Source organism: Triticum aestivum, chromosome 4A (assembly GCF_018294505.1).
Source record: "Triticum aestivum cultivar Chinese Spring chromosome 4A, IWGSC CS RefSeq v2.1, whole genome shotgun sequence".
NCBI classification, from domain to species: Eukaryota; Viridiplantae; Streptophyta; class Magnoliopsida; order Poales; family Poaceae; genus Triticum; species Triticum aestivum.
In genome coordinates this window covers 699,469,796-699,497,106 of record NC_057803.1, presented here as the reverse complement: position 1 = coordinate 699,497,106, position 27,311 = coordinate 699,469,796, and the positions used below count along the sequence as shown (strand labels likewise).

The window sequence follows — 27,311 nt, the reverse complement described above, 5'->3', positions numbered from 1 at the left end:
TTAGGATGACGAAGGTGTTTCCTCGTTCTGCGCGCTATCAATTTCAAGACCATTTACAAACTGCTTGATCTGGTCTCCGGTGAGAGTTCCGTGCTCGAGAAGGGCGTCGGCTAGCACATTAAGCTCCTTGCAGTGCGTCGTGATAATCTCTTTCGCGTTCTTGCGTGCCTTGACCAGTAAATCTTTCACCTCCTCATCAACCAGGGTTGTCGCTTGCCAGCTCAAGGTTGTCGTCTGCTTCCCATCATTGTTGTTGCCGTAGCAAACAGGGCCGATCTGCTGGCTCATGCCATACTTGGTGACCATGTCTGTCGCCAGCTGAGTCGCCTCTCTTAGATCAGACAAGGCACCAGAGCTCACCTCACTCTCTCCAAATATAAGCTCCTCGGCCACCTTGCCTCCCATGAGGATGTCCAATTGCGCCAGCATCTTCTTCCTTGAGAACTTATACACATCTTCTTCCTCTGGCAGCTGGGTCACCATCCCGAGAGTGCCCCCCCTCGGGACAATGGTAGCCTTGTAGACACTGGTAGAAAACAGGGTATTTGTCCCGGTTCGTAAGGGCCTTTAGTCCCGGTTCATGAACCGGGACTAATGGGTCGTTACTAATACCTCACCCCATTAGTCCCGGTTCAAACACGAACCGGGACAGATGGTCCTCCACGTGGCCGGTGCGCCAAGCCCAGGTAGGGGGGCCTTTGGTCCCGGTTGGAGGCACCAACCGGGACCAAAATGCATCCACGCGTCAGCATTCCAGTGGCTGGGGGTTTTATTTTTTTTGAAAGGGGGGGTGGGGGGTTTTGGGGGGTTAATTTAGGTGTTTCATATATTTTGTTAGCTAGCTAATTAATAGAGAGAAGTGTCCTCTCTTATGTCCATGCTTGGTCGACGCTACGTACTATATACATAAGTGATCGAGAGAACCATTGAGTACATAAGTTTGTCATGCATACCGAGAGAAGTGATCGATCGACCTCTCCTTCTCCGAGAGATTGGTCGAACAACAAGTTTTCGTATTATGTATCCGACGCTATTGGCTACATACATGTACAATATGTAAGATCTCTTAATTACAATCCCCTAGCAATTGAAATCAACTTCCACATAGTATTCTCCGGCTTTATTGATGACATGGTCAAGAAAGAATCTCGCCAATTCCTTTTGAATTGCTTTCATGCGATCTGGTTCTAGGAGTTCATTCTGCATCTGCCACGTCTAATTTGAAGAAGGGTGTTAATTAATATATATATATATATATATATATATATATATATATATGAATGAAACTCAACAGAAATGATGGTGTAATAAAATGAAATTATGAATATTATTGCTTACGCACTTCATATTGTCTTTGAGAGTAGCCCCGCTTGTTTTTCAAATTCGCATTATGGATGAACTCGCACACGTACTATCCACAGAAATCATTCCTTTGTTCCTGCCACAAGCACTTTACGAGAAATAGAGGTCAATCAAACTGATAATGAAGCATTATAAATGGCATTGATGAAAGTATAGCTATAGAATCAACGGGAGATTCGCGCAACTAGCTAGCCAGTAGTACTTACTTTCGGGTATGTATATCGCAGCTCCTTCGGCAGTCCCGGAGCTTCTGCGGTGGACTGTTTCCAAACCCTGCAAGACAAAGAAAATAATTATTATTACTTGAGATATTAGGAAATGAACAAAAAGTTGTCGATATGGTGCGATAATGATCGATTGAACTTACTTGTTGAGCATTTAAGTCATGTCCGCATAGGTTTTGGGATCTTTTCATCTCGAGTCTAAGACGGTTACTAGTCCCCGCTCAAGCTTAATCTCCAGAAGAACATAGTGGTACCTGTGCACGCATGCATAACTCATCAATTACATTACTATAACCTCGCTTGAGTAATAAGGGAAACCGAATATGCACACGACAGTAACACTCACTTGCCGTTGTAAGGAAAGAGTATGGTATCTTTGTTTTGATTTTTGATCAACGATCGTAGCAAGTTGTCCTCGGCCTCTTTTTCGTGCTTTTTAACCAGAAATTCATCTATGATATTTGTGTTAATGAACCCAATATCATAAATTTCTTGTTTTTTGCACTCGACGATCTTCAATCTGCATAATATATTGAGGATAATTAATTATAAATACATGCAATGAAAGAGCCAAGCTATATATAGAGACTTAATGACAGAAATAGTACTTACAGGCAGTATCAAAAGACCGTTAATTTATCAAGGACCTTTTGATTGAAGAACGCGAAAAACTCCTCAAATGGAACACACAACAGATCAGTTCCAACGAGGTCGTGCTCCTCTTTAATGTTCAGATACAAACTATTCGTCCCCCCAGACTCTCTGCAGGTTTTCATGTACCAAGTATGGAATCTTCGCATCATCGTTGTTTTTCATCTTTGACGAGAGGCTTCCCGTACTCGTATCTGTGTTCGTCGACCTCCATGAAATCAGGAAGTGCATCGTCAGGCAGGTAATCTTGTAGATTGCCATAACCGGCCACCATCCCCGGAGCATTAGCGACGATGTCGCCGCTAGACACATTGAGCGGGGGGCACGATTGGTTTGCTTGTTCACCGAGCTGGTCAATTTTTTTCGCAGCTGCTCGTTCTCTTGACCTTTGATGTCTGACAGTATTTCCCGACCGCTCCGCTTGGCGATATGTCTGTTCAGTAATGCGCTCATAGTTGGTTCTCGGCGGAGACTTTGCCGGTTTCCTTAGGGCATCGAGAGTGCGCTTTGCTTTCACCGGATCTACCTTCTCCTCCGGAGGTGGATGTCTCTTTGCTTTCACCCCTTCAAAGAACTCCTTCACATGGGTCCGCACGATCGTATCGTTTTCCTCCTCGGCCCCTCTCGTACGGTAACTTCTCTAGAGGCTTGAGAGGTGGACCGTATCTGTATTGCCTCCCGCCTCTGGTTGTTCTGCTAGACGCCGGAGCAGACGGAGCGGATGCGGTGTCTGTATTCTTTCGTGCTTGCTTACGAGGCGGAGGAGAAGGACTACGACGCGCCGGAGCAGCCGGGGTGGCGGCAGGTCTCTTCCGCCCTTGCTGGCGAGGCGGAGAAGGAGGAGGCTGCTGGCTGCTCGGGAGCACCGGCACAGGCGGAGAAGGAGGCGGAGTGCCGCCACGCGTGCCTTGATCGTCACTCGCCGGAGGAGGAGGCGGTGGAGGAGGCGGAGTGCCCTGACTCGCCGGAGGAGGAGGAGGAGGCGTCCAGTTCAGAAGGTTGATGAGCTCCTTCCGCCATAGGCATGGAGTCTTCAGAGCAGAACCCAGCTTAGTCTCCCCTTCACCGGTAGGGTGGTCAAGCAGGAGGTCCTCAAATCCCTCCGTTATTTAATCCACCATCACCTTAGCATATCCTTCTGGAATCGGCCGGCAGTGATAAGTTGCGCCGGGTCCAGTAGGATAAACAGAGCCAACAGCCGCCTTGACCTTCAAATTCATCCATCGCGCCATAATGTGGCAATTTTGAGATTCCGTGATATCATCCACGGGATAGCTGGCAGGAGCTGTCAAGACATGCTCCGGCTGAAGCAGCTCGGTGGAAGCCACGCTGCTTCTCCGCTGAGATGGCGGGGTAGCTTCGGGGGAAGGTTCGGCAGGTCGTTTGCTGCGATCTGCTGCTTCTCGTTCCCCTTCTCGTTCCTCTAGCCCCATTACCCTTTCGTGCAGCGCCTGCAGTTGGCCCTGCTCCAGTTTCTTCCTCCTCTCGTGGGTTTTGTAACCCCCTGCGTCCGGAAAACCAACCTTCCACGGAATGGAGCCTGGCGTGCCTCGTGTCCGTCTAGGATGCTCAGGATTCCCGAGGGCCATTGTGAGCTCATCCTTCTCCCTGTCTGGAACGAACGCCCCTCGCTGCGCTGCATCGATATAGTGCCGAAGGTTCTTGACTGGTATTTGCAGTTACTCGTCCGTCCAATGGCACTTCCCTGATACAGGGTCCAAGGTTCCGCCATCCCCGAAGAACCAAGTCCGGCAACAGTCTGGCCAGTACATTGTCTCTGGTTCGATCCCTTTTTCAAGCAAATCATGCTCAGCCTTGGACCACTTAGGCCGGGCTTTGAGGTAGCCACCTGACCCCGTGCGATGGTGAAGCATCTTCTTCGCAGCATTTTGCTTGTTTGTCGCCGACATCTTCTTACTCTTTTCCGATGTCTTGTGGGCCATAAATGCGGGCCAGTGATCTTTGATCTTTTCATATTTGCCGTTGAATTCTGATGTCTTTTTTTTGTCGACAAACTTGTTCAGCTCTTTCCTCCACCTCCTGAATAGGGTTGCCATCTTCTTAAGAGCACAAGACTTGATTAATTGCTCTTTAACTGGCTTCTCCGGATCCTCCTCTGGCGGTAGGGTGAAATTTGCCTTCAGCTGAGTCCAAAGATCTTCTTTCTGCATATCATTGACATAAGACACCTCAGGGTCTTCCTCCTTAGGCTTATACCATTGTTGGATGCTGATCGGGATCTTGTCCCTAACAAGAACCCCGCACTGAGCAGAAAATGCGCGCTTTGTACGGATGGGTTCAATCGGTTCGCCGTCGGGCGTGATTTCTATGATCTCAAATTTTTCATCCGAGCTCAACTTTTTCTTTGGGCCTCGTCTCCTTACCGAAGTTGTGCTCGATCCGGAGAAATTATAAGGAAGAAAGACGAGAGTAATTAATATGTGTACATATACAAAAACAATGGACGCATCAATTAACTAGTCAGCACGGGCTTAACTAATATATATATATATATATATATATATATATATATATATATATATATATATATATATATATATATATATACCTGGCCGGACTCGGTTCGGTCACCGGAGCAGTCAGCACAGTCTCCTTCTTGTACCTCCATTGTGTCACCGGAGCCATCATGAACATAGTCCTCTTCTTGTACCGGCATTAATGGGCCGAAGCCATCATGAACATAGCCCTCTTCTTCACCTAGTCCTTCCTGACCATCGGTGTCGTTGAGAAATGATGCAACTTCAGCACTTCCTTGTGCGATTATGTCCCCCAACATCGCTTCTGTTTCTTCGTCTCGGGAGTGCTCCATAGTTTCTGCAAATATTTACAACATGTCAATTATTATTCAAACATGGTACAGATGGATATATATATATTAGTGGCAAATGTAGAACTAGCTAGCTAATCACAATAAGGAATCATGTTAGTGGCCTCGACGCTGCTTCTCTAGGGTTTGGGGTCGCCTCGACACAATGCTTCAAGGGTTTGGGGTGGCCTCGACGACAACGCTCTTTTAACTTGGTAAATTTGGGTGGCCTCGAGAGAGTTAATTTGTCGGGTAGGGGGCGGCGGGAGGGGGTAGGAGACCAACATTGTTTTCTCTCTAGGGTTTGGGTGTCCTCGAGAGTTTTGGTCGAGCGAGAGGGCCGAGGGGGGTGCTGCCGTTGTATAAGTTATCACAGTCGAGAGGGGGTATATATATCGACCGCCCCTCATGTCGAAGTTATCTCGAGGGGGTTATATCGACAACGACACGACATACATATACATGGGAAAATAATGTTATCGGGAAGGGGGTATCGGTACCCCCCCTCGTGTTGAAATTTCTTCTTTCTCCTCTATTCCTTTCTTTCTTCTTCTCCTCTTCTTTTTCTTCTTCTCCCTCGAGAAAGAAAAATAATTAAGGAAAAGGAAGAAAAGAGAAGAAGGAAGAAGGAAGAAGAAGAAGAAAAAAAAGAAGAAGAAAAAAGAGGAGAAGAAGAAAGGAATAGAGGAGAAGAAGAAAAAAATAGAATTTTTTTATTTTTTCTTCTTCTCCTCTTCTTTTTCTTCTTGTTTTGTTCTTCTTATTTATTTCTCCTATTCTTTTCCTCTCCTCTTCTTCTTTCTTTCCTCTTCTTATTTTCTTCTTTCCTATCCTTCTTTTTCTAAAATTTTAACTTTTGCATATATAAAACTTTTCTAAAATTGTAACTTTCTATATATGAACAAAAAACTTTCTATGAACAAAAAAATATTTTTAACATATATATTTAGCAAATTCTAGCCACATACATCACATACACATATACATTATAGCCACACACACATATACATCACATATGAACAAAAAAATAAACTAATAAAAATAAAAAAACATATAGCAACATATGAACAAAAACATATAGCCACATACATACACATACATTATATATATATATGAAAAAAAATAAACTAATAAAAAAAACAGAGCCGGGCAGAGGGGCATGGCGGCAGCGGTGGCGCTGGCGGGGCACGGCAGGGGTGCAGGTGCGCGAGGCAGGGCAGGGGTGCGGGAGCGAGGCAAGGCAGGGGCGCGAGGCAGGTGCTCACAGGGGGGTGGCGGGGCATGGCGGGCGGCGTCGGGGCGCGGGGAGCGGCGCCGGCGTCGGGGCAGATGGCGTCGAGGGCGGCAACGACGGCAAAGTTGAGCAGCCTGACGGCGTCGGAGGCGGCGATGACGGTGAGGTGGACCAGCCTGAAGGCGTCGGAGGCGGCGACGATGGTGAGGTGGAGCAGCCTGACGGCGTCGGAGGCAGCGGCAACGACGAGGTGGAGCAGCCTGATGGCTCGGCGGCGTCGGCGACGAGGTAGAGCAGCGGGCGTCGGGCGGAGAAGAAAGGGATGGATTTTGGAGAAACTGCTAAGTGCTAGTTATATATGAAGAGCATTGGTCCCGGTTCGTGAAACCAACCGGGACTAATGCACCCTTTAGTCCCGGTTGGTGCCACCAACCGGGACCAAAGGCCTCTTTTCAGCAGCCCAAAGGGCGGGAAGCGGCGGCCTTTGGTCCCGGTTGGTGGCACCTACCGGGAATAAAGGGTTGGCATTGGTGCCGGTTCATGGAAACCGGTGCCAATGCCAACCCTTTAGTCCCGGTTGGTGCCACCAACCGGGACCAAAGGCCCCTATGCTGCCCGCGTCGGGGCCAAAGTTTATTCCCACCTCGCTAGTTGAGAGGGGCGCGCAGTGGTTTATAAGCCCCACTGCCGCACCCCTCTCGAGCACCTCTCCACCGCAGGCTTGCAGGCCTACTTGCTACTGCTTTGCCTGATGGGCCTTCTGGGCCTACTGCGGGCCTGAATCCTGGCCCATGGTAGGGTTTCTAGTCGTATTCAGGCCGTGGGGGCCCAGTATGAGGTATTTTTTTTGTTTTATTGTTTTCTTTACTTATTGTTGCTATTTATATTTTCTTCTAGTTTTTTGTTTTGTTTTCTGCATTATTTATTTTCTTTTGTTTTTTGCTTTATTTTTAAATTCTTTTTGCTTTTAGTTTTAGGAAAATTATAAACTTTTTGTTAGTGCCATTAGTTTTCAAATTTGAAAACACTTTTTTTGTTTTTTTGTTTTCTTTCTTGCTTTATTTATTTTATTTTGTTTCTACTTACAACAAAATACTCGTTGTTGCTATTTTTAATTATTACGAGTGCCGAACCATAAGACATTAAAGCATTTCAAATGAACTCTGAAAAAGTTGAAAGTTGGCATGGTATCATAAATTCACCCACAAAACGGACAATGGTATCATACTCGTCTGTTACAAAGTTGGCATGCTATCATCATAATAGTTGCGGGAGAAAGTCTTCATTTTTTCTTCGCTTGTTTCATTTGCTTATTGCGTCGTAACCATGGATAATCTTCATCGTTTATCAGGATGCTGGGGTCAGCCTTGACTTTGAAGGGAGGAATTTCATGGAACTTTTCATAATTTTCAGACATGTCTGTCTTGCCCTCCACTCCCACGATGTCCCTTTTTCCTGAAAGAACTATGTGGCGCTTTGGCTCATCGTATGATGTATTCGTTTCCTTATCTTTTCTCTTTCTCGGTCTGGTAGACATGTCCTTCACATAGATAACCTGTGCCACATCATTGGCTAGGACGAACGGTTCGTCAGTGTATCCAAGATTTTTCAGATCCACTGTTGGCATTCCGTACTGTGGGTCTACCTGTACCCCGCCTCCTGACAGATTGACCCATTTGCACTTAAACAAAGGGACCTTAAAATCATGTCTGTAGTCAAGTTCCCATATGTCCATTATGTAACCATAATATGTGTCCTTTTCCCTCTCGGTTGTTGCATCAAAGCGGACACCGCTGTTTTGGTTGGTGCTCTTTTGATCTTGGTCAATCGTGTAAAATGTATTCCCATTTATCTCGTATCCTTTCCAAATCAATAAAGTCAAAGATGGTCCCCTATACAACAAGTACAGCTCATCACAAACAGTGTTGTCACCTCTGAGACGTGCTTCCGACCAACTGCTGAAAGTCCTGATGTGTTCACATGTAATCCAGTCGTCGCACTGCTCCGGGTGTTTGGAGCGCAGACTGTTCTTGTGTTCATCGACATACGGGGTCACCAAGGTAGAGTTCTGTAAAACTGTGTAGTGTGCTTGAGACCAAGAATATCCGTCCCTGCATATTATTGAGTCCCTTACAAGCGTGCCTTTTCCAATCAGTCTCCCCTCATACCGCGATTTAGGAAGACCTATCTTCTTAAGGCCAGGAATGAAGTCAACACAAAACCCGATGACATCCTCTGTTTGATGGCCCATGGAGCTGCTTCCTTCTGGCCTAGCGCGGTTACGGACATATTTCTTTAGGACTCCCATGAAACTCTCAAAGGGGTACATATTGTGTAGAAATACGGGTCCAGAATGACAATCTCGTCAACTAGATGAACTAGGACGTGCGTCATGATATTGAAGAAGGATGGTGGGAACACCAGCTCGAAACTGACAAGACATTGCACCACATCACTCCTTAGCCTTGGTATGATTTCTGGATCGATCACCTTCTGAGAGATTGCATTGAGGAATGCACATAGCTTCACAATGGCTAATCGGACGTTTTCCGGTAGAAGTCCCGTCAATGCAACCGGAAGCAGTTGCGTCATAATCACCTGGCAGTCATGAGACTTTAGGTTCTGAAACTTTTTCTCTACCATATTTATTATTCCTTTTATATTCGACGAGAAGCCAGTCGGGACCTTCATACTAAGCAGGCATTCAAAGAAGATTTCCTTCTCTTCTTTGGTAAGAGCATAGCTGGCAGGACCTTCATACTGCTTTGGAGGCATGCCGTCTTTTTCGTGCAAATGTTGCAGGTCCTCCCGTGCCTCAGCTGTATCTTTTGTCTTCCCATACACGCCCAAGAAGCCTAGCAGGTTCACGTAAAGGTTCTTCGTCACGTGCATCACGTCGATCGAAGAGCGGACCTCTAGGTCTTTCCCGTAGGGTAGGTCCCAAAATATAGATTTCTTCTTCCACATGGGTGCGTGTCCCCCAGCGTCACTCGGAACAACTAGTCCGCCGGGACCCTTTCCAAAGATTACGTGTAAATCATTGACCATAGCAAGTATGTGATCACCGGTACGCATGGCGGGCTTCTTCCGGTGATCTCCCTCGCCTTTGAAATGCTTGCCTTTCTTTCGACATTGGTGGTTGGTCGGAAGAAATCGACGATGGCCCACGTACACATTCTTCCTGCAGCTTCCTAGGTATATACTATCGGTGTCAAGTAAACAGTGTGTGCATGTGTGGTGTCCCTTGTTTGTCTGTCCTGAAAGGTTACTGAGAGCGGGCCAATCGTTGATGGTCACGAACAGCAACGCCTTTAGGTAAAATTCCTCCTGTTTGTGCTCATCCCACATACGTACACTGTTTCCATTCCACAGCTGTAAAAGTTCTTCAACTAATGGTCTTAGGTACACATCAATGTCGTTGCCGGGTTGCTTAGGGCCTTGGATGAGAACTGACATCATAATGAACTTCCACTTCATGCACATCCAAGGAGGAAGGTTATACATACATAGAGTCACGGGCCAGGTGCTGTGATTGCTGCTCTGCTCCCCGAAAGGATTAATGCCATCCGCGCTTAAAGCAAACCATACATTCCTTGGGTCACTTGCAAACTCATCTCAGTACTTTCTCTCGATTTTTCTCCACTGCGACCCGTCAGCAGGTGCTCTCAACTTCCCGTCTTTCTTATGGTCCTCACTGTGCCATCGCATCAACTTGGCATGCTCTCCATTTCTGAACAGATGTTTCAACCGTGGTATTATAAGAGCATACCACATCACCTTCGCAGGAACCCTCTTCCTGGGGGGCTCGCCGTCAACATCACCAGGGTTATCTCGTCTGATCTTATACTGTAATGCACCGCATACCGGGCATGCGTTCAGATCCTTGTACGCACCACGGTAGAGGATGCAGTCATTAGGGCATGCATGTATCTTCTGCACCTCCAATCCTAGAGGGCATACGACCTTCTTTGCTGCGTATGTACTATCGGGCAATTCGTTATCCTTTGGAAGCTTCTTCTTCAATATTTTCAGTAGCTTCTCAAATCCTTTGTCAGGCACAACATTCTCTACCTTCCATTGCAGCAATTACAGTACGGTACCGAGCTTTGTGTTGCCACCTTCGCAATTGGGGTACAACCCTTTTTTGTGGTCCTCTAACATGCGATCGAAATTCAGCTTCTCCTTTTGACTTTCACATTGTGTCCTTGCATCGACAAGGACCCGACGGAGATCATCATCATTGGGCACATCGTCTAGTTCCTCTTGATCTTCAGCAGCTTCGCCCGTTGCAGCATCATCGTGCACATCGTCTGGTTCCTCTTGATCTTCAGTAGCATCACCGTATTCAGGGGGCACATAGTTGTCATCGTACTCTTCTTCTTCGCCGTCTTCCATCATAACCCCTATTTCTTCGTGCCTCGTCCAAACATTATAGTGTGGCATGAAACCCTTGTAAAGCAGGTGGGTGTGAAGGATTTTCCGGTCAGAGTAAGACTTCGTATTCCCACATATAGGGCATGGACAACACATAAAACCATTCTGCTTGTTTGCCTCAGCCACTTCGATAAAATCATGCATGCCCTTAATGTACTCGGAGGTGTGTCTTGAACCGTACATCCATTGCCGGTTCATCTGCGTGCATTATATATAATTAAGTGTGTCAAAAATCATTACAGAACATCATGAATAGATAATTAAGTGACCAAATTAATAGAAGTTCATCATCACATTAAAACCAAAGTACATACATAGTTCTCATCTAACAACATAAAGGTCTGCAGAGCATATAAATTAATTAAACGATACACTAAAACTATGTAAAACATTTCAATGCGAAAACAAATGCGATCATAATCGCAACCAATGTGACGGCGGTGAAGACGGGGATGGGACGTGACGGACCGCTAAACCTAGACAAATATTGAGAAAAATGGAGCTTGGAGGTGGAGCTTGGAGAGGAGAAATCTTAAGTAGTGTGGCTCGGGCATTCCATCGAACACCTCGTGTGCATAGGAGGTGAGCTAGAGCACCACAAAGCTCTCTCCTCGCCGGCCACGAAAAACAGAGCAGTGAGAGTGCTCTGCTCGCGGGGTCTATATAGGCAATTAATTGGTCCCGGTTCGTGGCTTGAACCGGGACTAAAGGGAAGCCTTTGGTCCCGGTTCAGGCCACCAACCGGGACCAATGGTGGTGGGTCAGGAGCAAGGCACATTGGTCCCGGTTCGTCCCACCAACCGGGACCAAAAGGTCCAGACGAACCGGGACCAATGGCCCACGTGGCCCGACCGGCCCCCGGGGCTAACGAACCGGGTCCAATGCCCCCATTGGTCCCGGTTCTGGATTGAACCGGGACTAATGGGCTGACCCGGCCTGGACCAATGCCCCCTTTTCTACTAGTGAACTGATCCAACGGCATAATGATACCAAGCCTTGGTATGAATGGCATATTTTCTAATCTTTCTAATCTTCAAGCGCATTGCATCCATCTTGATCTTGTGATCATCGACGACATCCGCAACATGCAACTCCAATATCATCTTCTCCTCCTCAATTTTTCTAATTTTTTCCTTCAACAAATTGTTTTCTTCTTCAACTAAATTTAACCTCTCGACAATAGGGTCGGTTGGAATTTCCGGTTCAACAACCTCCTAGATAAATAAAATCTATGTCACGTTGGTCGGCATAATTGTCATAAACAATAAATGAACCAATAGTTATGAAAAGATAATATATACCACATCCGAATCATAGACAGGACGAGGGCCGACGGGGGCGGATACCAAAACCATCGCACTATATAAGATGCAATAATAAAAGTAAGAAAATTATACAAGTATCTATATAAACATACAAGTAAGAATTTTTTTTCCTTTCAGAAAGAAGATAAGAACAAGAGGCTCACCACGGTGGTGCCGGCGACGAGATCGGCGCGGGCGATCAACGGCGGTGAAGACGGGGACGGGACGTGACAGACCGCTAAACCTAGACAACTATTGAGGAAAATGGAGCTTGGAGGTCGAGCTTGGAGAGGAGAAAGCTTAAGTAGTGTGGATCGGGCATTCCATCGAACACCTCGTGTGCATAGGAGGTGAGCTAGAGCACCACAAAGCTCTCCCCTTGCCGTCCACGAAAAACAGAGCAGTGGGTGTCGTGGTTCTAAGTCTGACAGTAGAGTGGGGGTAGGTATGGAGAGGCAAGGTCCTAGCTATGGAGAGGTTCTAAACGCAAGTGATGTACGAGTTCAGGCCCTTCTCGGAGGAAGTAAAAGCCCTACGTCTCGGAGCCCGGAGGCGGTCGAGTGGATTATGTGTATATGGATTACAGGGTGCCGAACCCTTCTGCCTGTGGAGGGGGGTGGCTTATATAGAGTGCGCCAGGACCCCAGCCAACCCACGTAATGAAGGGTTTAAGGTACATTAAGTCCGGGGCGTTACTGGTAACGCCCCACATAAAGTGTCTTTACTATCATAAAGTCTACTTAATTACAGACCGTTGCAGTGCAGAGTGCCTCTTGACCTTCTGGTGGTCGAGTGAGTCTTCGTGGTCAAGTCCTTCAAGTCAGTCGAGTGAGTCCCTCGTAGGTCAACTGGAAGGTGATCTCTTCTAAGGGTGTCCTTGGGCAGGGTACTTAGATCAGGTCTGTGACCCCACCCTAGGTATATGACTCGATCATTAGCCCCCGAATGGATTGAGGCTTGAGTGATGAAGGAGTTGATGTTGTTTCCGATTAACCTTCGCATACTGGCCGTGCGTTGTTTTGAACCAAAAAATCTCTTTGTTGATAGTGAGCAACTTTTCTTCAGTCGACTCGATCCATTCTTTTCTTCTGTCGAGTGATCTTTTGGACTTCGCCGATTTCCGAGCGACGGATCGCAGGAAATCCCGTGTCTGGCAGACCGATCTGCCGTTTGCGGATTCCGCGGGATACAAAATTTGGGGAAGCGCGCGAAGCGGGGCGGACCGCGGCGCTCGGATGGGACAGGGCATAGACGCCTCGATCCCCGCGCCGCTTTTTTCGCCACGTATCACGCCCGCGCAACTGTTTCAGGATATGACTAGATCGACCGGGCCCACCTGTCATCCACTCGGAAGGGATCTTATAAACGCGCCCGGCGAGGGCTTTTTGAACAGTGCCTCGGCATTCTCTCTCTGCTCCCTTCGTCTCCGCTCAACGCGCTCGCTCTCGCCTCCGCACAACATCTCCTCGCGCGTCTCGCCGGCAGCCATGGTCAAGGAGAAGACGGCGGCGCTGGAACGCGTGAAGAAGGCGTCGGCGACGGAGAAGGCGAAGGGGAGATCCACTAGTCGTGGCGGGTCTTCGTCCAGATCTCGCCTGCCGAAAGGCTGGGTCCAGGGAGATTGGATCCAGTCGACCATCACGGAGACGGATCTCCTCGACATGGCCAACGAGGGCCTGATCCCTCATGGAGCTGCAAGGCTTCCGGGGAAAGAGTGGCAGCCCCAGCCGGAAGAGGGTGAGTGCGTGCTTCTGGCTACCCATGTCGACCGCGGATTTTCTTTGCCGCCGAGCATTTTCTTCCGTGGTTTCTTGAACTTCTTTGGAGCGCAACTCCACCACTTCACCCCAAATTCTATCGCCTATCTTGCCGCGTTTGTGTCCATGTGTGAGAGTTTTCTGGGTTTTCGACCGCATTGGGGCTTGTTCAAGCACATCTTCACGTGTCGCTCTCAGACCGTGAAGAAGGCGAGCCCAGGCGACGAAAAAACCCGAGTTGTCCAAATGTGTGGGGGTCTGGGGATCCAGGTGAGGAACAAGAGCACCTTCCCAGCCATGACATTCCCGAGTCAGTCAGAGGCTGGCAGTCGACCTGGTTCTACTGCCAGGATCAGTCGACGCCGGGGCAGTCGAGTGGACTCCCTCAGTTCACCATGAGTCGAGTGAACAGGCCCTCCTCTCTGAAGGTGATTCCGGAGGAGAAAGCTGACGTGAAGATGCTGATGGAGCGTGTAGTTCAGTTGGTTCGGGAGGGAGTGACGGGTATGGATCTCCTGGAGGTTTTTCTTAGGCGTCGTATCCAGCCTCTTCAGTTCCGGAGCCATTGCATGTGGTTGTACCGCGGGACTGAGGATGAGACTCGGGTCCATCCAGAAGCAGTCAACGATGTCACTCTGGAAAGGTGGATGGCCGCTGTCACTGGGAACAAGGATAACCCTCGTGGAGCCAGAAGGATTCCTCCACTCGACCACCACAGTGATCCAAACAAGGTATGTCTGCTCCACTTCCCATTGTATTCTTGTCACATTTATTTCTGTTTTCTCTGCCGATCGGTCGACTGATCTTTGTCTTGATGTCTATCAGGTCCTCACTGAGCTGTACTCGATGCCCAATGGAGCACAGGCTCCGACTGAGGAGGGAGAAGCGAGCGGGGGCGAGAGCCAGGAGGAGGAGTGGGACTCGGACGCCGCTGAGGATGATGATGATGACGATGACGATGATGATGATGATGATGATGATGATGATGATGATGAGGACGAAGAAGAGGAGGAGGAGGAGGAGGTGGAGGCCGCACCACCGCGCTTGGAAAGGCGGTCGAAGCTTGTCCATGACCCTGCGACTGAACGCGACAAGGGGGTTGCGACTGTTACACAGTCGACCAAGCGCCCTCGGACCACCTCTCCGGCGCCGACTGAAAAGGCGTCGAAGCAGCCCAGGGCGGCCCCGTCAAAGCCGACCAAGCTCCTGCCGAAGATGAAGGTGTCCATCCCCACCATATCAGGGTAATCATGCCACTTAAGTCTTCTTGCTTTGTGCGAACTTTATCTCTGGTTGGCGCTGGAGTTAGTCGACTGACTCTTTGGAGTTGCAGTGCTGCCACTTCTGAGACCTCATCCCGGGCTGACGACCATGAGATGGAGGACGCAGCAACCTCAAAACCTGGTACTATACTCTTAACACCGTTTCTAGTCGACTGACTCATGATCTCTAATTCTGATTCTTTTCTGTAGCTCCATCCAATGTTGTTATCACTCTCCCTGATGATGATGAAGATGAGGAACCGCTGAAGCACAGAAGGAGTAGGAAAGCGTCTGCCGGCAGGGTGCCCCAGGATGTGACGGTGCCTGAGACTCTGGTCGCGGAGGAGAACACCACTCGACACACTGTGTCCTTCGCAGATCCACTGACGAGTGCTCTGCAGCCCTCCCTCTTCACGACGCACCACGTCCCAGAGGACCAAGCTGGCGCCGCGAAGGAGGCGATACGCCAGGCAGGGATCATGATGGAGCAGTTGAAGACCATCCGGGATGCGAGCCAGGCAGCTTACGACGCCAGTTCCGCCCTTCAAAGCAATGTTCAGGTCAGTCGACCACCGCTTGTTCTGTTAGGATATGCTATCAAAACTTTTCTTTCCAGAATTTATAGTAATCACCCACTGGGTGTGTCGATTTAAACTCCGTGTTAGCGGGGGCACGCTGAGTGCACCCGCTGGGTGTAGTCCCCAAGGCTAAGGTCGACTGCTGGCAGTCGGCCTTAGGCTTTATAAGTTCAGTCTTTCCGTCATTCGACTATGGCGAATGGATTTCGCAAACCGGTGGGGGCACGCTGAGTGCACCCACTGGGTGTAGTCCTCGAGACTGTGGTCGACTGCTTGTAGTCGATTACAGTCTTAAAGAATACATCTTTTTTTTTGAGGTCGACTGGTCGACTCTGTCTTCAATAGGATTAGTGGGGGCACGCTGAGTGCACCCACTGGGTGTAGTCCCCGAGACTACGGTCGAATGCTTGTATTCGGCTGTAGTCTTAGAAACGCATGATTTTTCCTTTTCCACTCGGAAGTGAATTATCTTTGACATTTAGTCGATTGATTCTTCGCAGAGATCCTGTGACCTTGCGGCTCGCTACACTGAGCTGGAAAACAAGCACATTCAGCTCGAGCTGGATTTGAAGCTGGCTCAGGAGAATCTGACGAAGGCAAAGGAGGAGACCAAAGGTATGTTTGGTGAGACCTCGACGACTGCTTTTTCCCTTTATTTGTTTCAAAATCTGATCTTGCTGTAACTTGCAGGTAAGGTGAAGGAGGCCCAACAGAAAAAAGACCTTGAACTAGCTGAGAAGATCAAGCTTGCTGACGAGAAGTTAGCTTCAGTCACCAAGCTTGAACAAGAAAATACCAATCTGAAAGCTGCTCTTGGGAAGAAAAATGATCTGGAGGCCTTCCTGAGTGGTCTTGCCAAGAAGCTGTTCCTTATGCTTGAAGGTAAACCTTTACGCTCAACAATCATTTTCAACTGTGATTTTTCCATTCGACCATTGCCTTGACTCGGTGATCGCCCTTGCAGAATTTTGTCAAGACTTTGAAGAAGAGACTAGCCGGCTGGAACCAAACCTTGACCCCGTCAATTCTCCGGTGAACGACGAAGTTGCCATGAATGTTTTCCGACTGGAGTCCCGTGTTGCAGCTGTCGTGGACTATCTTGCAAGGCTGAAGGTCGCCACATCTCGCATCGACTCAACGCTCTGGCCCAGGGAGACACTCCAGAACGACCTCGAGTCGCTGATGGCTCGCTTGAACACGGTCCCTGGTCGAGTGCAGGAGTGGAAAAAGTCCTCGGCTCGGTGCGGTGCAGATGTTGCTCTGTGTCTGGCCCGAGTCCACTGCAAAGATGCGCGAGAAGACAAGCTGGCGGCCCTCCGGGTGGCCAACACCAAGAAACACGACTTCAGGTCCTTTATGGAAACTTTCATTGCTGCTGCCACTCGGATCGCAGATGGAATTGATCTTGATGAGTTTGTTGCACCTTCCAGCCCTCCACAGGAGGGGTAAAAAACTTCTTTTAAGCTCGACGCTTTAAATTTGCCTCGGTATGCCGAGTGGAGTTGTAACCGATAAACCTTAACAGGCTTAGCGCCTGAGCACTTTCGGTTCCTTTAGGTATCGTTCCGAACTTGAATTTGATGTTTGAATATGATTGCTTTTGGCTTGAAATGTCTTTTGCAGGTTCAAAGCAAGACGCTCACTGCAGTCGACTTATTCCTTAATCCACTTAGGCGAGCGCTGGGCTGCAGCTAAGCCCCCGAGTGAGAGGTTTGCTCTTCACTCGGTAGGATTTTTATATCTTAGGCGAGCACTGGGCTGCAGCTAAGCCCCCGAGTGAGAGGTTTGCTCTTCACTCGGTAGGATTTTTATATCTTAGGCGAGCACTGGGCTGCAGCTAAGCCCCCGAGTGAGAGGTTTGCTCTTCACTCGGTAGGATTTTTATATCTTAGGCGAGCACTGGGCTGCAGCTAAGCCCCCGAGTGAGAGGTTTGCTCTTCACTCGGTAGGATTTTTATATCTTAGGCGAGCACTGGGCTGCAGCTAAGCCTCCGAGTGAGAGGTTTGCTCTTCACTCGGTAGGATTTTTATATCTTAGGCGAGCACTGGGCTGCAGCTAAGCCTCCGAGTGAGAGGTTTGCTCTTCACTCGGTAGGATTTTTATATCTTAGGCGAGCACTTGGACTGCAGCTAAGCCTCCGAGTGAGAGGTTTGCTCTTCACTCGGTAGGATTTTTATATCTTAGGCGAGCACTGGGCTGCAGCTAAGCCCCCGAGTGAGAGGTTTGCTCTTCACTCGGTAGGATTTTTATAACTTAGGCGAGCACTGGGCTGCAGCTAAGCCCCCGAGTGAGAGGTTTGCTCTTCACTCGGTAGGATTTTTATAACTTAGGCGAGCACTGGGCTGCAGCTAAGCCCCGAGTGAGAGGTTTGCTCTTCACTCGGTAGGATTTTTATAACTTAGGCGAGCACTGGGCTGCAGCTAAGCCCCGAGTGAGAGGTTTGCTCTTCACTCGGTAGGATTTTTATATCTTAGGCGAGCACTGGGCTGCAGCTAAGCCCCGAGTGAGAGGTTTGCTCTTCACTCGGTAGGATTTTTATAACTTAGGCGAGCACTGGACTGCAGCTAAGCCTCCGAGTGGAAGTTGCTTTCACTCGGTAGGATTTTTATAACTTAGGCGAGCACTGGACTGCAGCTAAGCCCCCGAGTGAGAGTCTGGCTTACCACTCGGTAGGATTTTGGTAACTTAGGCGAGTACTTGGACTGCAGCTAAGCCACCGAGTGGAAGTCTGGCTTACCACTCGGTAGGATTTTTACATCTTAGGCGAGCACTGGGCTGCAGCTAAGCCTCCGAGTGAGAGGTTTGCTCTTCACTCGGTAGGATTTTTATAACTTAGGCGAGTACTTGGACTGCAGCTAAGCCTCCGAGTGGAAGTCTGACTTACCACTCGGTAGGATTTTGATAACTTAGGCGAGTACTTGGACTGCAGCTAAGCCCCCGAGTGGAAGTCTGGCTTACCACTCGGTAGGATTTTGGTAACTTAGGCGAGTACTTGGACTGCAGCTAAGCCCCCGAGTGGAAGTCTGGCTTACCACTCGGTAGGATTTTTACATCTTAGGCGAGCACTGGGCTGCAGCTAAGCCTCCGAGTGGAAGTCTGGCTTACCACTCGGTAGGATTTTTATAACTTAGGCGAGCACTGGGCTGCAGCTAAGCCCCCGAGTGAGAGGTTTGCTCTTCACTCGGTAGGATTTTATTTAATCTTAGGCGAAACGGATTCGCAGCTAAGCCTCCGAGTGGGAGTCTGGCTCACCACTCGGTAAGGATTTTTACAAACTTAGGCGAAACGGATTCGCGTCTAAGTCACCCACTGAGGGGAAAATTTTATTGGACAAAAATAAAAAGTGACAAAAATTATGGAGGAACTATGACACTATTATTTTGAAATCCATGAGCTACAGGAGTACTTTATTGCAACTCATCCGAGTGATAAACTTAAGTGTAAAATGGGCGGAGTAGCTCCGCGTTCCAAGCTCGGGGCTCGTCGATATTATGTTCGACGTTGTAAAGACGGTATGCCTCATTGTGGAGAACTTTGGTGACGATGAAGGGTCCTTCCCAAGAAGGAGCAAGCTTGTGATGTTTCTTCTGAACCACTCGGAGAACTAAATCCCCTTCCTGGAAGGCTCGACCCCTCACATTTCTGGCGTGGAAACGACGCAAAGCTTGCTGGTAGATGGTCGATCGGATCAGAGCCATCTCCCTTTCTTCCTCTAAAAGGTAGACTGCGTCCTGCCGCGCTTGTTCAGCTTCTGCTTCGTTGTAGATCTCAACTCGAGGAGCATTGTGGAGAAGATCACTCGGCAAGACTGCTTCAGCTCCGTAGACCAAGAAGAATGGAGTTCTTCCGGTCGACCGATTAGGTGTGGTCCGTAGTCCCCAAAGCACCGAGGGAAGTTCGTCGACCCATGCTCCAGCTGCATGCTTGAGATCACGCATCAGTCGGGGTTTCAATCCCTTGAGAATCAGGCCATTGGCTCGCTCTGCTTGTCCATTCGTCTGCGGATGGGCGACTGAAGCGTAGTCGACTCATGTGCCTTGAGAGTTGCAGAAATCCCTGAATTCCTCCGAGTCAAAGTTCGACCCATTATCCGTAATGATGCTGTGCGGGACTCCATATCTGAATATCAGTTCCCTGATGAAGCTAACAACAGTACTGGCATCAAGGTTCTTGATTGGTTTAGCCTCAATCCACTTGGTGAACTTGTCGACTGCCACCAGTACATGCGTGAAGCCACTTCGACCTGTTCTCAAAGGACCGACCAAGTCCAATCCCCATACTGCGAAAGGCCAGACGAGTGGAATGGTCTTCAGGGCCGATGCAGGCTTGTGCGACATATTCGAGTAGAACTGACATCCCTCGCACTTATCCACTATTTCCTTTGCCATCTCATTCGCCTTTGGCTAGTAAAATCCGGCTCGGAATGCTTTGGCTACGATGGTCCGAGAGGACGCATGATGACCACAGGTCCCCGAGTCGATATCATTAAGGATGATTCGACCCTCTTCTGGTGTTATGCACTTCTGACCAACTCCAGTCGCGCTTTCTCTATACAACTGTCCTTTGATTACGGTAAAGGCTTTAGATCGACGGACGATCTGTCGAGCCTCTTCCTCATCCTCCGGAAGCTCTTTTCTCAGGATATACGTGATATAGGGAACTGTCCAGTCGGGAATGACCACCAAGACCTCCATGACCAAGTCGACCACTGCTGGGACTTCAACCTCAGTCGGATCTGTGGCACTCTTGGTCTGTGGAGCTTCTTCGGTGAAAGGATCTTCTTTGACTGACGGAGTGTGTATATGCTCCAAGAACACACCACTCGGAATGGCTTCTCTCTTGGAACCTATCTTTGCTAGATCATCAGCTGCTTGATTTTTCAGTCGGGGTATATGATGGAGCTCCAACCCCTCGAACTTCTTTTCCAGCTTCCTCACTGCACTGCAGTATCCAGTCATGGCTGGGCTTCTCACGTCCCACTCCTGCATCACTTGGTTGGCCACTAAATCTGAATCGCCATAGACCATCAGGCGACGGACGCCGAGTGAAATGGCCATGCGCAATCCGCATAAGAGGGCCTCATACTCTGCCTCATTGTTGGAGGAATCAAAGTGAATCTGGAGCACATATCTGAGCTTATCTCCTCTGGGGGAAACCAGGACAACCCCAGCACCGGAACCATTCAACATCTTAGAGCCATCAAAAAACATGGTCAATGCTCCGAGTGAACTTCAGTCGGCTGCTGCTGTTCAATCCACTCGGCGAGGAAATCTGCTAGTGCCTGGGATTTAATGGCTTTCTTTGCCTCAAACTTGATATCAAGGGGAAGAAGTTCAATCGCCCATTTAGCCACTCGACCAGTTGCATCTCTGTTGTGCAAAATCTCTGATAGTGGAGCGTCGCTGACGACTGTGATGGAATGATCAGAGAAATAATGAGCAACCTTCTTTGTGGTCATGTATATTCCATACACAAGCTTCTGATAATGAGGATATCTCTGCTTGGATGGAGTCAAGACTTCAGACAAATAATACACTCGGCGTTGAATTTTGAAAGCTTTTCCTTCTTCTTCCCGCTCGACCGTAAGCACTGTACTGACGACTTGTCCTGTGGCTGCGATATAAAGCAACAGAGGCTCTTTGCTGATTGGAGCAGCAAGCACCGGCTGGGTGGAGAGCAGAGCTTTTAGCTCGGCAAACGTTGCATCAGCTTCTTGAGTCCACTCGAACTTGTCTGCCTTCTTCATTAGTCGGTAAAGAGGCAATGCCTTTTCACCGAGTCGTGAGATGAATCGACTTAATGCGGCCAAGCATCCAGTAAGCTTCTGGACATCGTGCACTCGCACAGGGCGTTTCATTCGGAGAATAGTGCCGATCTTTTCTCGATTAGCGTCGATCCCTCGCTCGGAAACGAGAAAACCGAGTAACTTGCCACTAGGAACTCCGAATGTGCACTTTGATGGATTGAGCTTGATATCATACCTTCTGAGGTTGGCAAATGTTTCGGCGAGGTCAGCGAGCAGGTCGGAACCCTTTCGTGACTTGACGACGATATCATCCATATACGCTTCCACATTCCGACTGATTTGAGTGAGTAGACACTTCTGAATCATTCGCATAAATGTGGCTCCGACATTCTTGAGGCCGAATGGCATTGTGATATAGCAGAAGCACCCGAATGGAGTGATGAAAGCTGTTTTTACCTCGTCGGGTCCGTACAGATGGATCTGGTGGTACCCGGAGTAGGCGTCTAGAAAAGACAATCTCTCGCATCCCGCGGTCGAGTCAACAATTTGATCTATGCGAGGGAGAGGAAAATGATCTTTCGGGCAGGCCCGGTTGATGTGCTTGAAATAAATGCACATTCGGAGCGATTTGTCCTTCTTAGGAACCATGACGACATTAGCGAGCCACTCGGAGTGGTATATCTCTCGGATAAATCCTGCCGCCAACAGTCGAGCCACTTCGTCACCAATGGCTTTTCTCTTCTGGACGGCGGACCGCCGAAGATGCTCTTTGACTGGTTTTGCTGATGAGTCAACTCTTAGGCGATGCTCAGCCAGTCCCCTGGGAACACCCGGCATGTCAGCGGGCTTCCATGCAAAAATGTCCCAGTTCTCACGGAGGAACTGGATGAGCGCTTCTTCCTATTTCGGGTCGAGTGTTGTGGAGATGTGGGTCGGGGCTGCATCGGGGTCGGTCGGGTGAATGTGAACAGGCTTCATCTCACCGGACGACTGAAATGCAGATTCTGTGGCGGGTTTCTTGGATCACAGCAAATCACTCGGATCTGCGTTTTGCTTGTATTCTTCAAACTCGACCGCTGTCACCTGGGAATCAGCAATCTTTGAGCCCTTCTGAAAGCACTCTTCTGCCTTTTTTCGATCACCGGTGACAGTGATCACTCCTTTGGGGCCGGGCATCTTCAATTTGAGGTACACGTAACATGGTCGAGCCATGAACCGTGCATAAGCTGGTCTCCCCAAAATGGCATGATATGCACTCTGAAAATCCACGACCTCAAACGTCAACTTCTCTTTGCGAAAATGTTTCGAATCACCAAACACCACGTCCAAAGCTATTTGGCCGAGTGACTCGGCTTTCTTCCCCGGTATAACTCCATGAAAGCTCATGTTATTGGTGCTCAGTCGGGACATCGGAATGCCCATTCCTTTCAGTGTGTCTGCATACAACAAATTCAGTCTGCTACCACCGTCCATCAGCACTTTTGTCAGTCGAGTGCCTTCGACAACTGGATCGACCACCAGAGCTTGCCTCCCAGGGGTGGCAATATGAGTCGGGTGATCAGATTGGTCGAATGTGATGGGTGTTTGGGACCATCTCAGATAATTTGCTTTTGCTGGGGTAACCATGTTCACCTCGCGGTTAATGACTTTCAATCGACTCTTGCTTTCCACATCTGCAAAGATCATCAGAGTGGAGTTGACATGCGGATATCCTTCCTCACTATCCTCCTTGTCTTCGGCCTTGTCCGACTCCTTTTCCTTGTCTTTAGACTGTTTTCCTTGAAACTGCTGGATCAGGAGTCGACATTGGCGAGTGGTATGCTTTGGGTAAATGATATTCCCCTCTTCGTCTTTCTTCGTGTGGATATGACATGGCATATCCATCACGTCGTTTCCTTCTTTATCCTTTACCTTCTTAGGGTTCCAGGATCCTTTTGGTTTCCCTTTAAACTTTCCATGAGCCACGGCCAGAGCCTCTCCAGGAGCTGCCAGTTCAGCCTTCCGCTTCTGTTTCCGACTGGTGTTTCCCTTCTCCGACTGGCTCGGCTTGTGCTTGCCGCTTCGGAGTCGGTCTTCTTCTTCGCCGTTGGCGTACTTGGTAGCAATTTCCATCATCCGACTCAATGTCATGTCTCCGGTTCGACCAAATTTCAAACTCAATTCTCTGTTCTTGACACCATCCTTGAAGGCACAGACTGCCTGATGATCAGACACATTCTCCACAGTATGGTGCAAAGTGATCCATCTCTGAATATACTCCCTGAGAGTCTCATTGGTCTTCTGCACGCAGACTTGCAGCTCCGTCAATCCAGCAGGTCGCTTGCAAGTTCCTTCAAACGTTCTGACAAACACTCGGGACAGATCTTCCCAAGTGTAAATACTGCTGGGAGGTAACTGATTCAACCACGCTCTGGCAGAACCTTCCAACATGAGGGGCAAATGCTTCATGGCCACCTCGTCATTCCCACCACCAATCTGAACCGCCACTTGGTAGTCCTCAAGCCAAGTTTCAGGCTTAGACTCACCGGTGAACTTGCTGACTCCTGTTGCCAACCTGAAATTGGGAGGAATCACTGCGGCTCTGATGGCTCTGCTGAAACATTCCGGACCAGAAACGTGCACTCCACTACTCGCGGGCGCATCTCTGTCGAGTCCACCTCGATGGGCTCTGTTCCGGTCGACCAAGCCTTGCACGATAATTGATTGCGCGTCGAAGCCTGGTTCCCTGGGGTCGACTGGAACTCTTCGCCCCGCACTGAGCTAACGTCTGTCATCTTGCTGCCGAGGAGCGTAAGACCCACCCCTCAGAGGGGAAGTGGGCACTCAACGCCTATCATCTCGGTCGTGTCGGTCTCCATATTGGTCTCGCTAATTCTCGCGCCCCTCACGCCGCGGAGGCGATCTGGGACTGTGAGCCGACTGAACCGTATTCGCAGCGACGGATCGACTGTGAATTCTGTTGCGCGACTGCGACACGGCTGAATTCTGATCTCCTGCTGCCCGGAGCAGATCCCTGATCTGCATCAAGCCTCTGCCAGCTTCCGACTGAGAGGGCTGGATGGACTCTGCAATACGGGTCGCAGCTGCTAAATTCTGGATTGGGGTTCGATATACCTGAGTCGGCGGGAAGAGTTGACGTCGACTGGCGTCGGGAACTCGTTGCCACGCGCGCTCGTCGAGTGCTCGCTGAAGATTCTCCAGGCGAGCGCGTTCAGCCAAATTGGCCAAACGTGCCTCCTCCAAGGCGCGAGCCTCGGGGGTTTCTCCTGCGATGGGAGTATGCAGGGCATCCATGTTCCTGCGGCGAAGTTCCTCTCTTTGCAGAGAGTCGAGTGGCTCGGGCTGGTACTCTTCGTGGTCTCGTGCGGGGTCGCCTCCGTCGCCTGCCCCACCATCACGGGCGAAGCCAGGGGGGCTGCGAGGCCCGTCGACCATCAAGATTTCCGCCGCTGGATCACTGCTATCGCATTCGGATGCAGTCTCTACGGAGCCAGTCGACAGATCGAACAGGCCGTAGAGAGATTCGTCGGGCTCGACTGCCGCAACTTGGGTGGTGGCCGTCTGGCGAGCCACCGCGTGTCTCACCCACCGCTGAAGCCTCGACCGACCCGAGCGCTTGCGCTGGCGGGAGACCGGGAGGGTGATCGATAGGGCAGTCGACCGATATGGGGTCGACGGTTGCCGCAACAGAACGCCGTGGACACATGCGCGAAAATGCGTCGCACCGCGGACGGGGAGTGCATCGACGTCGAGTGGAGCCTCCTGGAGCCAGGCGGAGTCGTCGGCGACGAAGGTGAGAGCACCGAGACGAATCTCTCGACCCTCGACCAAAACTCCAGCGGCTATCATGATGAAAGTACTCGGAAGAATCGCAACTTCTCCACAAAATCGCTAAAACACCGGCCCCACGGTGCGCGCCAACTGTCGTGGTTCCAAGTCTGACAGTAGAGTGGGGGTAGGTATGGAGAGGCAAGGTCCTAGCTATGGAGAGGTTGTAAACGCAAGTGATGTACGAGTTCAGGCCCTTCTCGGAGGAAGTAAAAGCCCTGCGTCTCGGAGCCCGGAGGCGGTCGAGTGGATTATGTGTATATGGATTACAGGGTGCCGAACCCTTCTGCCTGTGGAGGGGGGTGGCTTATATAGAGTGCGCCAGGACCCCAGCCAACCCACGTAATGAAGGGTTTAACGCCCCACATAAAGTGTCTTTACTATCATAAAGTCTACTTAATTACGGACCGTTGCAGTGCAGAGTGCCTCTTGACCTTCTGGTGGTCGAGTGAGTCTTCGTGGTCGAGTCCTTCAAGTCAGTCGAGTGAGTCCCTCGTAGGTCGACTGGAAGGTGATCTCGTCTAAGGGTGTCCTTGGGCAGGGTACTTAGATCAGGTCTGTGACCCCACCCTAGGTATATGACTCCATCAGTGGGAGTGCTCTGCTCGCGAGCGAGGGGTATATATAGGCAACTATTTGGTCCCGGTTCATGGCCAGAACCGGGACTAAAGGGCAGCCTTTGGTCCCGGTTCAAGCCACCAACCGGGACCAATGGTGGTGGGCCAGGAGCAAGGCCCATTGGTCCCGGTTCGTCCCACCAACCGGGACCAATAGGTCCAGTTGAACCGGGACCAATGGCCCACGTGGCCCGGCCGGCCTCCGTGGCTCACGAACCGGGTCCAATGCCCCCATCGGTCCCGGTTCTGGATTGAACCGGGACTAATGGGCTGACCTGGCCTGGACCATTGCCCCCTTTTCTACTAGTGAGATAGGGCGAGCGTCATCTGTGTGGATAGCAACAAGGGCCCTCCCTCCCGCGTGGTATGCAGTCATCTTCCTGCAGTTTTCAGGTATCACAGCCGATTTGCGCTCACTGCCCATCATGATCTTGTCCTTGGCATATTCGATGTGATCCATCATAACAGCTTCTGCCTCATCCTTGGTAGCCTTCAGAGCAGCAACATTCACCAAGTTTGTAAGGTCTGCACCCGAGAATCCTGGTGTCCCCCTCGCAATGGTCCTCAGATCCACACCCTTGGCTTTGACCTGAAGTCTTGCAGACTTGCACTGAAGACTACGAGGACAAAATATCTTTCTGGACAAAGCATGTACCTTTGACATACAACCCTCGAGGATCTGCCGCCGGCCCTCAAAATCTGGATTAGGAACCTGAACATGACAGTCAAAACGCCCAGGTCTAGTAACAGCTTTATCTAGCGACTCGGGGCAGTTGGTCGCCGCTAGAATGATGATCCCATCATTCTGCTTGAATCCATCCATCTCAACAAGCAGCTGGTTCAAGGTCTGCCTACATGACTTTGAATCATATGAGTTCCTGGTTCCAACAACCGCATCAATCTCATCGATGAATATTATGCAAGGGGACCGCTCCTTTGCAGCACCGAAGAGATCTCTCACTCTCTTAGGACCAACACCAACATATTTCTCCTCAAAATCGCCGCCGCTGCACGCAAAGAACGGGACACCAGCTTCCCCAGCCACAGCCTTTGCCAACATGGTCTTCCCTGTGCCCGGTGGGCCAACAAGCAAAACACCATTTGGAAGTTTGCCCCCAAGGCGCGTGAAATTCTGCAAATGAGTTAAGTATGCTAGGTTAACAATTCAATCAACATCTGGAAACAAAAAGGAGAGCTGAATTGAAACACCAGGCTGCACATATGTTTATTAATTGGTGATGTTGATATCTCTTACCTTGGGATTTCTTAGGTAGTGTACAATATCCTCGAGCTCAGCTTTGGCTTCGTCAACTCCTTTGACATCACAAAATGTCGTGGTTGATTGCATGGACACGTCTTTCGCTGCATCAAATGTATCTTTTTTTTGCGTCAGTGGAATTGGAATTCGTGCTTGAATATGTGGTCAGTTTGTTCACATCATCCAACGCTTTGTTCACACGATCATACTCTTTCTTCACATCGTCGA

At 49.6% G+C, this 27,311-nt stretch overlaps 1 protein-coding gene across 1 annotated transcript; it reads right to left on the bottom strand.

Annotated features, from left to right (window-relative positions):
* Positions 1-27,311, bottom strand: LOC123084317 (ATP-dependent zinc metalloprotease FTSH 4, mitochondrial-like). Its single transcript, XM_044505983.1, has 4 exons — positions 27,081-27,311; positions 26,481-26,957; positions 26,130-26,414; positions 1-516 (listed from the first exon to the last, which is right to left on the bottom strand). The coding sequence occupies exons 1-4, from the start codon at positions 27,171-27,173 to the stop codon at positions 1-3; spliced, it is 1,371 nt and encodes a 456-aa protein (XP_044361918.1). The 5' UTR covers positions 27,174-27,311.